Source organism: Hydra vulgaris, chromosome 11 (assembly GCF_038396675.1).
Source record: "Hydra vulgaris chromosome 11, alternate assembly HydraT2T_AEP".
Classification (NCBI taxonomy): Eukaryota; Metazoa; Cnidaria; class Hydrozoa; order Anthoathecata; family Hydridae; genus Hydra; species Hydra vulgaris.
The window spans coordinates 6,894,918-6,907,543 of record NC_088930.1 but is presented as its reverse complement, the minus strand read 5'-3'; the positions used below and the strand labels follow the sequence as shown (position 1 = coordinate 6,907,543).

Sequence of the window (12,626 nt, the reverse complement as noted above, 5' to 3'; positions counted from 1 at the left end):
TTGGAAATGTCTTTTCATGCTTTTTTCTTCAGCTATTAGACCAATTCAACAGTTTAAAGAGATTTCAGTTTCAATTTATTAGTTCTATTGTTGTCAGAAGATGATCAAAGCATGCCTGCTACAGTAAAAGAAGAATTTACATCAGATTTGGAAGATTTCTTATCTATTAAAAAGCAATTCAAATTGCTTAAGTCAAATAGAACTGAATGACTTTAGGGCTTTCTAAACAAGAAGCAGAACTCTTGATTAAAGGAACAAGAAGTTCTTTTTCATATCTTCAGAACAAGAGATGAAATTGTTGTTAACTTCTTTTCAAAAGCCAATTTATTTGTTTTCTGCTATGATATTTCAGCTTTCCTATTTCGGTTGAGAATTTTTGTATATAACCCAACAGAATGGAGATGCTTTGTTGATAGCTCAAAGTGAAGCCTTAAATACGCTATTTTGCACAATGGCAATATTTTTGGTTCTATATGAAATGGTCATTATGTTTATTTACAAGAAACTTTCTGTAACATTTAAATAGTGCTTAACTTGATTAAATATAACAAACAGTTATTGGAAACTAATAAAAGGGATTATTTGACCACGATATATGAATATAACTGATTATATTGACCATTCTCTCTCTCTTTACTCCTCTGCCAATATTTATTATTGGTGACTTTAACGCTTGTCACACTGAATGGCTTGGTTCTAATGCCATTGACCCTGCTGGCACAAATGTCAGTGGCATTAGAGCCTGGCACTAAAAAGTGCTGTTAAATGGAAAGCTCCATTATTCTCAGTTCATTAAATCTTGTATCTTATCTTAGAAGTTAGGCTCTAGAGACTTTGTTAACAAAGTAAGGTCTAACATTCTCTCATTCATGGGTCTGATTTTATTACCTCTCCCAAGGATAAGGCTGAACTATTTGCAAAGAACTTTTCTACTAATTTGACTCTTGAATCTTATGACCATTCTCTTCCTCCCATTACAATTAAACATTGTTAGACATTCAAATCACTCCAGTTTCTGTTGCTAAAGTAATATCTCAATTTAATCTTTCTACAGCTTGTGGTACAGACAACATCCTTGTCTTACAAAATTGTTCTCCAGAACTCTCATCAATTTTCTCTAAACTATTTAATAAGTGCTTGGCTGAATCTCGTTTTCCTGCCTGCTGGGAAATGGCATCTGTTGTTCCAATTTTCAAAAACCCTGGTGAACCTTTTTCCTGTTATTAGCAAGGTCTTTGAGTCTTTGATAAACAAATTTCTCACATTCCATTGTTAGCCAAATAACTTGCTGACAATCAATACGGTTTCTGATTCTCTCGCTCTCCCGCTGACTAGCTAACTGTTGTGACTGAAAGATTTTATTATGCATTAGATGGAGGCGGAGAGGCTAGGACTATTGCTTTTGACATATCTAAGGCTTTCGACAAAGTTTGGCATGTTGGTCTTTTCCATAAGCTTGTTTTATATGGTGTATCTGGGAAAGTTTTTGAGATTACTAAATCATTTCTTTCTAACCGCTGTATTAAAACCATCTTCGAAGGCCAACACTCTTCTTTATTTCCAGTATCTTCTGGGGTACCTCAAGGTGCTTTTCTTGGTCCTATTTTGTTTCTTATTTATATTAATGATCTTCCCAACAACCTTACATCTAAAGTAGCTCTTTTTGCTGATGACTCAACTTCATACTCCTGTCTTGACAAAAAGTCCATTCTCTACCTCTACAAATCTCTTATTCATACCTGTATGGAATACTGTTGTCATATTTGGGCTGGTTCTTCTAATGCCGGTTCTTCTCTTTCTTTTCAAGACAAGCTACGAAAACGCATTGTGAATGTAATTGGATCCACTCTTTCTCCTAAGCTTGAGCCTTTTTCCCATTGTTGTAAAGTTGCATCTCTTTCTCTTTCCTACAAACACTATCGTGGCCGCTACTCAAAGGAGCTATCATCTCTAGTTCCATCAGCTAAAACTCATCCTCGCTGGAATTGTCATTCATCAAAATCTCATTTATTTACTGTATCTATTCCTGCATGCTCCAAAAACTTTTATTTATCTAGTTTTTTCCCCCGCACATCAAACCTTTGGAACACTCTCCCATCTTCATGTTTTTCTGACTCATATAACCTTCAACTTTTTAAGTCTTCTGTCAATTGTTTCCTTGCTATGAATATATTTTTCTCTGGTAACTCCCAACTTAATAGCGATTACTTGCAGCCTTGTTGGGAGGAAATCAGAGTAAAAAAAAAAATAATTGTGCAGTTCTAGATATTGTTAACATTTTCCTTGGTCAGCAGAAAGGTTTTACTGAATTTCCATGTTGTCTCTGTATGTGGGACAGTCAAACAAGAAATCAATATTGGATACAAAGAGAATGGCCCAATCACAACACTCTCATAGTGGGTATGCCAACAATTGTGAGTGAAAAAAAAAGTTTTCCGCCAATCCATCTTCACAACCTGCCACTCCATTGCCACAACCTGCCTTCATGAAACTGCCAACCGCCACTCCATCGCCACAACCTGCATTCATGAAACAACTTGTTAATGCACTAAAAACTGATATTGTTTGCTTTCAGTACATAGCTATAGCATTACCAGGTTTGTCAATAGAAAAACAAAAAGGCTGGAGTTTTTAATAAGCCACAAACTCCTTAACTTATTAATGAACAAAAAACTCATTAAAACAATGACTTTACTGGAAATAAACATAATAGCAAAAAACTGTCAATAAAACGTTGAAAGCCTTTTGTGCTCTTGAATGCGAAATGAATATAAAACTTCATTTTATAAATAGTTATCTTGACCAGTTTCCTGATAATCTTGGAGATGTGAGTAAAGAGCAAGAAAAGCGGTTCCACCAACATCTTAAGATAATCAAAGATCATTACCAAAGATGTTGGGGAAAACATATGGTACCAGACTATTGTTGGAGCATCAACAAGATGACTCAGGAAAAGTATATAAATGAAAGAACAACAAGCTAAAGTTTCTTCCTGATTGTATATTTTTAACTAAACAAATTTGTCGGCAATATTTTTTTAAACTAAAGTTTATATAATTTTGTTACTAAGCAGTAAAAAGTTTAGGATTTCGGTAGGACTTTGATATGTGCATTTAAAATCTTTTATCTGCTTTTTATTTTTGTTTAAACTCTGTAAAAAATATAAATCTTTTAAAATATGCCTTAGCATTTCCTAATGAATTTTAAATCTGCTCATCAGAATTATTTCTATTGTTTTTTGTAAGAGCATGTGTCAAATTTAATGCAATAAATTTTTTTGTTGAAATTTTGTGTAATTGAAAATATCATTTTAGCATTGTAATGAGATTTTTTTAAACTCAGTTAAAACCTAAAATCACTATGGTAACTATGCATGAATAAAGGATGCATGGTACTTAAAGTAATTATAGTTAAAAAAAAAATGAAAATGAAGCTGATGACAATGACCATATACAAACTTGGCATAAAACAATATACAAACTTACTTGACCAAAAGTTTTTTTCGATTTTAATTTAACTATTTTAAAAATCGTTTTGGTTTTAACTATTTTACATGGAAAATTAAATAATAAGTTATTTTGCAGTACTTTTTTAAAATTAATTTTATTCAGATTTTAAAACTTTTTTTTTTGTATTATATTAAACTTAATTGAAATGTTCTTCTAGACTTTAATTAAAATGTTCCTTTTTTATTTTAAGTTTAATTATTTTTTATAGAATTTAGTTAAAACTTTAATTTTGCTGTTGTTCTGTTAGTTTATTCAGAATTTAAATACAACATTTTTTTTTTGCTTTTTTTATTTTAATTATTTTATTTAGACATTAAACTAAATGTTTTTTATTCTGTTTTTATTTGAACTATTTTATTTAAAAAATTAAATAATACATTAGTTTCGCAGGTTTTTTTATTTTATTATTTTAGAACATAAAATAAATAAAACATTAGTATTTTTGGTTTTATTTTAATTATTTTATTTAGAATTTAAATCGTTCAACTTGTCATTTTTATTTTAATTGAAATAGCAAATATTATTCCTGAATAATAATAAAGTTATAAAATTCCTCAGACACTGCCCAGGAAAAAAAGTTTTTAGAATTTCTATAAACTTTTGGAACATAAGGTGTATAGAAATTCTATAGAATTCTATAGAATTTCTATAGAATGTTTATTAATTTCTATAGAAATTGCTATAAAACTTTTTTTGCTATAGAAAAAAAAGTAGAAAAAAAAGTTCTATTGGAATTTCTATAGAATTTAACAGAGATTCTATAGAAATTCTATAGAATTCTATAGACCATATGTTTCAAAAGTTTATAGAAATTTTTTTTCTAAAACTTTTTTTCCTGGGTGTCCAGTCGGTAGTAAGGTTTGCATTGCCAATATATCGTGAGAGAGTATATATATATATATATATATATATATATATATATATATATATATATATATATATATATATATATATATATATATATATATATATATATATATATATATATATATATATATATATATATATATATATATATATATATAAATATATATATATATATATATATATTTACATATATATATTTATATATATATTTATATATATATATATCAGAGACGTGGTGGCCCAGTACGAGGGTACGAGGACTTGTACTGGGCCCTGATTCTGGCTCAGGAAACTGGGCCCCTAAAAAGAAATTAGGCCCCTAATCTTCAAAGAGCAACAAACTTTGTTTAACGTAAATAAATAGAATCACTGTTGAATAATAATAAAAAAAAACGTTGTTGACCTTAAATTGATAGATTTTATACTGTAAAAAAGTAAGTAATGCTTTGATACTTTACTTATAAATAGTAATTAAGAATAGAAATTAAAGTTTTTAAAGTAAATAAGTAAAAAAAAATTCTTATCAACGTATAAATATAACGAAGAAAGCTAAATATAAAAAAAGAAAGCTGGAAACTGAAATTAATCGATTAGCAGTTCTTGCTCCAGAAAGAGAACGGAAATTTCGAGCTAGAGCAAAAGATTCAGCTGAACAACGAGCATCTCGGCTAAAAAAACGAAGAGAACGATATATTAAGGCAACGGCGGCTGAAACAGAAGAAGGTAGACGCAGACGTATTGCTAAACGAAAAGAATACCGAAAACAAGCATTGAAGTGATGAACGATTAAGCCATGTTCTCCTCTTTTTCTGATGAAATTAACTCTCATTTAATCTCATCAACAGAAAAAAGATTAAATTGTTATTGGAAAGTTCAAAACAATAAATATATAAAATGCATGAATTCATTTACTTTGCATTGATAAATATGGTTAAATATTGATAAATATATGTTTGATAAATAAAATTGTGTGTTTAATGAATTTTTGTTATTACTTTTATTCACTAATACTCAATATGCTCCAGTCCACTCCCTATCGGCCCATGAAATTTATAATTATAGTACTACTATTTAAAAGTTCTATGGACCAATAGTAGTTATAACTCAAACGAAAGAAACCAATGCCCTGGTTTCTATCATAGGACATATTTTTAATTTAATATATTTATTTTTGTTTCAGGTGAAATGAGGGAAATAAAGAAAGAGGCAACATGGAAATAAAAATCTGGTGCTGAAAAAAAAAGCTCAAAAACGGCAACATGAATAGAAAGCAGCTGGTAATGATCCAAAACAATTAAAGTTAACGGCAGAACTACAATATTCAGAAACATTCAGAAACCGAAACATTACTGAAACTGAGAAAGTGACTGTAGAAATGGGTAATTATGAAGTTCCTGTAACTGCAGCGGCGGACCTAACTTTATCAGAAAAGATTATCAGAAGCAACCAAACAATCTTGTAAATGTCAATAAAATTGATCCAGCTAAATTTCTAGAGCTGAAAAATGCAAAGATGATTGATAAAAAGCAATTTATTGTATTAGGGCCAAATCAGCCAACAAAACATTCAAGGTTATCTAAGTATTACACTGAATCACTTAAAGTTAATGACATTGAAATTCTGCAGAAAAGGTCATGGCTTTCTCTTTCACTAGATAAATTTTTTTGCATTGTTTGTTTGTACTTTGGATCAAGAGAGGACACAAATTCTTTACATGTTGGGTTTGATAATTGGTCAAACTTACACACAAAGTCACAGCATAACAAAGCATTGCACCCAGAAAAACCGTCGAAATGCTGCTGAAGCTATGGTTCATGCATTATCAGACTCCACAATTGATAAAATATTAAATATTGAAACCATGAGACATCTGAACAAAAAACGTAAAGAAGCGGAGAAACTACATCAATACCTAATACGAGTTATTGATGCTATTTGGTATTTAATAGCAGAGAGTATTTCTTTACGTGGAAATGAGGAAGCCGACTTTTACAATGACTCTGAAAAAAGTGAATTCTTTTAATGTGGTGTAGGTAAATTTCTAAATTTGTTATTTACTCAGTATGATGAGGTGCTGAATGAAAAACTTTCAAATATTCGCAGTACTCAAAAACAATCTGCTGGAAGAGGTGCTAGAATAACTTTCTAATTATACACAAAACAAGCTAATTCATACTATGACACAGATAGTCAAGAAGAATATTTCAGATGAGGTAAATAACTCAGTATTCTTTTCACCATCAGCTGATGGCACCAATGATATTGCACTCTGTGAGCAAACTTCTATTGTATTACGTTATGTTACGCTTGCTGCAGAGGAGGCCGTTGTAAAGGAACATCTGATTTCAATGGTTGAAACTGAAAAACTACTGGTGAATGAATAAGTGAAAAAATCAAATATGAACTCAAATCAAATAACGTAGATATTCAAAAGTGTGTGGGTATGTCTTTTGATGGTGCGAGCAATATGGAAGGAATAAACAAAGGAGTTGCAACACATTTGAAGCAGTGTTCTCCCATTGCAATAAATATTTATTGTGAATCTCATTGAACAAATCTGGTTATGAAAGCTTGTGCAAAATCTTCTGTTGTTTCTGTTAACCTTTTTGAAACAGAAAACAAGCCTGGCGATGTGCAGAAATAAAAGACTTTTCTATACATAAAGTCAAGGAAACAAAATAATTTATTTGAGAATTGCAAATCTCTTCTTGAGGATGTGAATGAGTCTCTTGAAATGGTTGCTACCCACAATGTTCGTTTCAGTTCCTTACAAAATGCTACAGACCGACTGCTGACACTATACCCTGCAGTAATCGAATGTCTTGAACAAATTTCAAATGATATAGAATTTAAAATGAATATTCGAAATGAAGCACAAGGTCTTTTAGCCCGATTTCAGTCATATAAAAAAATTGTGACTTTATGTCTCTTCAAAGAAATTTTTACTTTTCTTTTTATAAAATTCTTTAAGGAGAAACACTTGATTTTTCCATTGCTATAATGTCTGTTAACGTATCACTGGAAAAGCTTCAAGTACTAAGGGACAGTACTGGTCAAAATGCTATTATATCTGCTGTTAAAATTTCAACTGAAGCTCAGCTTGAACAGCAAACATTTTTTGAGAAAACGACTCGCAGAAAGAACGACTGGACTTCGATGAAACGATGACGGCTTACTCAGGTCAAAGATCAGTGGCGAGCAGAAGTGTTTTACGCTATAGTGGATTCAGCAACTGCAGTTATTGTTGACAAGTTTTCTTCACAGGATTTTTTTTCACAGCACATTTTTAGAAAGTATAGACATCTTTTTATTGAAGAATATTAGTCATAATTCTTATAATTCTAATTCACAAGAAAAAATTCAATCAGTGCTTGAAAAATTCAAAATTGGTATCAGTTTAAATGAATTCGCTGCTGAAATGGTTGATTTTATGGAAGTCTACAGAAAGGCTGCTGAGAATGATAACAAAACTTTGCCTTCTTTCGTCACCATTTACAATTTTATGCTGAAGACTATGTTAGATGCTGTATTCCCCTCTGTTGCAGTTCTATACAAGATATTCAGTACAATTCCAACAAATTCAGCAGAGTGTGAGATACAAATGAGTTACGTTATATTTTGTATCCATAAAAAACTTTTTTTAGTATAAGTATAATTATCTTTGAACGCTTATTTGTCTCTCGTTAAAAGTACTTCACCGGGCCCCTCTTCTAGAAATTCGTACTGCTTTTCAGGTGCCACCACGTCCCTGATATATATATATATATATATATATATATATATATATATATATATATATATATATATATATATATATATATATATATATATATATATATATATATATATATATATATATATATATATATATATGTATATATATATATTTGTATTTGCGTATTCAAATGTAAATGTGTAAACATATATGTGTGTGTGCGTGTGTGTGTATGTGTGTGTGTGCGTATGTGTGTGTGTATGTGTGTTTGTGTGTGTGTGTGTACACACACCCACACACACACACACACACACACACACACACACACACACACACACACACACACACACACATTTACAACTCTGAGGTCGGCAATTAGGGTCGACATTCAGCAATGCCGACCTAACTGTCGACCTCAAAGTGTTTGAAATTGGCAAAAAATTGCCAACCTCGTTTCAATATTTTATAGTAAGACCTTTGTATGAATTTTTTTTTGCCGACCTGATACCGACCTCTGAAAATTTAAGGTCGGCAAATTATTGCCGACCTCATTTTTTCAAATTTTGAGGGTTGCATTTATGTATATACATATACAAATGCAGCCTGCTGCTGTTTATATATGTATATACAAGGGTTTAGCATGTAGAAGCAATCTATAAAAATTATGTAGTTTTCTTTTGAAAAGAAAAAAGCAATCTAAAAAAAAAGAAAAAAACATTCTTTACCTTATCAAAATCAGTTTCTCCTTCCCATACACTATGTTCACGAAGAAAAGGTGAAATCTTAAAAAATTGTGCCTGATGAAATGCTGGGCTTTCAAAAAGAGACCTTTCATTGTTAATTCTTTCTCCTTCCTTGTTTGCATTTATATCCACTAAGTGTATTAAATATAAAATCATTAACAAAGTTTTTTTTATCAGCAAAAAACTTTAAAAAAAAATTTATAATACATACATATATATATATATATATATATATATATATATATATATATATATATATATATATATATATATATATATATATATATATATATATATATATATATATATAAATTGAATATACAGGGCTTGTGATAAAGCGGGCGCGATCGCACCGCACTTGTGAAACACGCCCGTAAACGGTATTTTTTAACCTTTTAGGCCCAATAAACAACGCTCGCTTAGCTTATAACGAGAGTATAATATCACGAGCTTTTGAACGAGCGTGAGCTCGTTCAAAAGTTTGGGACGGAAAAAATAATAAGCTTTTATATGGTTTTTTTATAAAAAATTTGTTATTAAATTTTTTAGGTAATGATAAAACTTGTTGATTTAACAGTAAAACTCCGTCTTCCTTATACTTATATCATTATACGAAGTAATTAAAATATAAGTATTTAAATATATATAGCAAAACAGAAACACGCTTTCGGCGCGTTTTTGTTTTGCTGTTTTGTCAGCATTTTTCCGTTTTGCACTAACATAATGAATGAAAAGTTTGAAGTCGTTACAGCTAATTTCGATAATGGAATGTTAACTATTTTAACCAAGTGCGCGTGGAAACACAATGTGAATATAAAAATGTGCAAATGAAATGGGAATAGAAAATTAGAAAATAATTAGGGTAATTTAATGTTATTTTGCCCATCACTCAATCTCGCCCACCATCTTTGATTGCTTATATGTCCGTTAACACACACGCTACATCATCATAAAGAAATTTATTTAGAGCAGCAAGCCAACCTTTATCCGCATCATAACAACCAACCTCAGAGGAACCGTATATAAAGAATTATCACTTAAGGAAAATTTGTTGATTTTTGCTAAGTTTTTTGCTACTTAATTTGCCGAATTCAAACCAGCTAATGCAACTCTACCGAGTTAATTAGTTATTGTGCATTTTAGATTATAATTTTATTTGGTTCTCCACATTTTATTTTCTAATTGTAATAACATTTACAATCGTTTGAAATAGTAGAATATGCATAAAGTTGTTTTCTGCTCAATCTCCCAAATTAACTTAATCTCGCCCATAGAATAAATATATTATCTCCAATGCATTCAACCTCGCCCGGGTGGGTGAGAATAGATGCAGCATGTTACATTAAGACATATTTATGAGATTTAACTCTTTCGCTACCAGCAGTTAAAAAAAAAAAAACTTTTCGCCGTGACTCCTATTATTTTTTGATTAAATTGGGATGACATATTTAAAAAATAGTTGAAATTCAAAATTATAAAATTTTGTAAAGATATATATTAAGGACATCATGTTTTTGATTGCTTACAAAGAAGTATATTTTATATGTATTTTTATTCTATATACTATTGAGGAAATTATTTTATAAATTAATTACCCTTAATTCAACATTGGCATTATCGTAAAATTAAACCCCAAATTTACTTGATAATTACTTTGACAAAAATTGATGATAACCACGTTAATGTATATTTGATTGCCTTCAAAACAATACGCTTCCTCTGTGTATTATTATTAAGGAAACTAATTAAAAAATAAATTACTAATTACAGTACTATGGCCCTGCGTTGAGTATTGAGTAATTGTATAAAAATGTTCGTCAAAACACAATAAATTAGCTAGAAGAATAGAAAAGAAAATAAACACATCGCGACTAAGTAAACATTGTCTCCTATCGCATTTTCTTTTTTTGATAATTATTGGTAAGAAAGGATTTAGGATTGATTTATATATTTTTATCTTTTTAGGCCATGTTTTTTTTTTATAAAAGTTAGTTTTTAGAAGTAATGGATATTTTATTTACAATTTTTTATTTATTTTAAAATTTAGAACTATTTTAACATGGTTTTCACCGTGTGTTAATATTTGTAGCTCTTGTAAATTTTGAACACTTTATCAAATTATTATGACCTTCATACTACAATTAAATTTATCTAGGTCTTGTCTTGAATAAAACCATGGTTAAAACAAGAGGTGGTTGTAGATCATCACCAAGATTTCACAGAATGTTGGTTGGAACACAGGCTACAATATGCTATAATAAAACTCAACTTCGTGATGGTGTAACTCCTTCAACATATAGTGCTCTTGACATTTGTCCAATGAAACAGCTACCAACACTTGATGTTTCTTTAATCCGTGTTAATGGTTCCAATCACTCCATTGATCAGCCAGTTGCTGTTAAAAAACGGGGCAAATTTCTGAAATGGAGTGAGGAAAGTATGATGAGTGCAATTAAGCATGTCAGATCAGAGCCATCATTTTCAGTTCGTTAGACAGCAATATTATACAATGTGCCACTTACAACACTGAGAGACAGGCTCTCTGGAAAAATTGTTATTGGAGCAAAGCCAGGAAGAAAATCTACCCTACCATTTGCAATAGAAGAAAAACTTATCGATTATCCAAGCAATAGAGCAAAGTTAGGGGTTGGTTTTGGAAAGTCACAGCTCCTGAATTATGCTGGAAAACTTGCCACAAAGCATAAAGTTAACTTCAAGAAGATACTTCCAAGCAACCAGTGGTGGACTTTGATTAAGCGCCGGCATGGGCATAAGTTTACTCTGCGACAACCTGAGGGTACAGCTTCAGTTCGACATCAGTGCATAGATAAAGGTAAAGTGTCAAAATGCTTTAGTGCTTTGAATGGCGCTATAGTGAAGAATAGTTTTCCCCTTAAACCAGAATCCATATTGAATATGGATGAAACTGGCCTACAACTTGATGTAAAACCAAGAAAAGTGGTTGCACGAAAAGGCACAAAAAACCTCCATAGTCGAACGAGTGGAAATCGAGAGTCAATCACTGTTATTGCATTTGGGAATGCAGAGGGTAAGTTCATTTCACCTTAGGTTATAGTGAAGGGAAAGACATCCAGGTCTTTATTGGGTTTTAACACAGAGTCCGCGCCACCGGCAACAAATTGGAGCTGGTCCGATAGTGGTTGGACTAAACAGGGGCTAGCAAAGCTATGGTTTACCAAGACATTTTTAGAAAACATTGGTCTTCAACGTCCTCAGTTATTGATTTTGGATGGGTACGATTCTCACAACTTCATTGAGCTAATTGATATTGCTATCCAGAACCAGATAGATATAGTTGAAATGCCTTCGCACACATCAAACTGGCTTCAACCATGCGACCGCACCTTATTCAAGCCACTGAAAGATTATTATCGCTCTACAGCACAAAATCTGATGGGTCAATTTCCAGGAATTATTAATTGTCGTTCAAATTTTGCAGGTATATATGCTTCAGCTTGGAAAAAAGTAATGACTCCTAGTAACATTACATCTGGGTTCAAGTCGTGTGGAATTTATCCATTTAATCCTCAGGCTATTCCAAGTGATGCATATTTGCCAAACTATCTACACCCAGTTGAGGATATTTCAGCTATTTCGGCCGTTGATAACATTTCAATACCTGATGCAGATAATGATCAAGGTGTTGAAAACGTTTTGCACAATGATACCGATGAATCATTGATTGGCATAAACGAGAATGAAAATCTGAATGTACATGAGAGAGCAGCAGATAGTGGACTTCTTATCAATGTTAATAATGTCATGACTCAG

At 31.2% G+C, this 12,626-nt stretch overlaps 1 protein-coding gene across 1 annotated transcript in view; it reads right to left on the bottom strand.

The window, feature by feature from the left end:
* The window catches only part of LOC100207040 (uncharacterized), a 32,606-nt gene that overhangs the window by 5,970 nt on the left and 14,010 nt on the right, over positions 1-12,626 (bottom strand). The window contains exon 3 of the mRNA XM_065809941.1: positions 8,817-8,965. Coding sequence (XP_065666013.1) covers positions 8,817-8,965 — 149 coding nt within the window. The remainder of the gene's footprint in view (positions 1-8,816; positions 8,966-12,626) is intronic.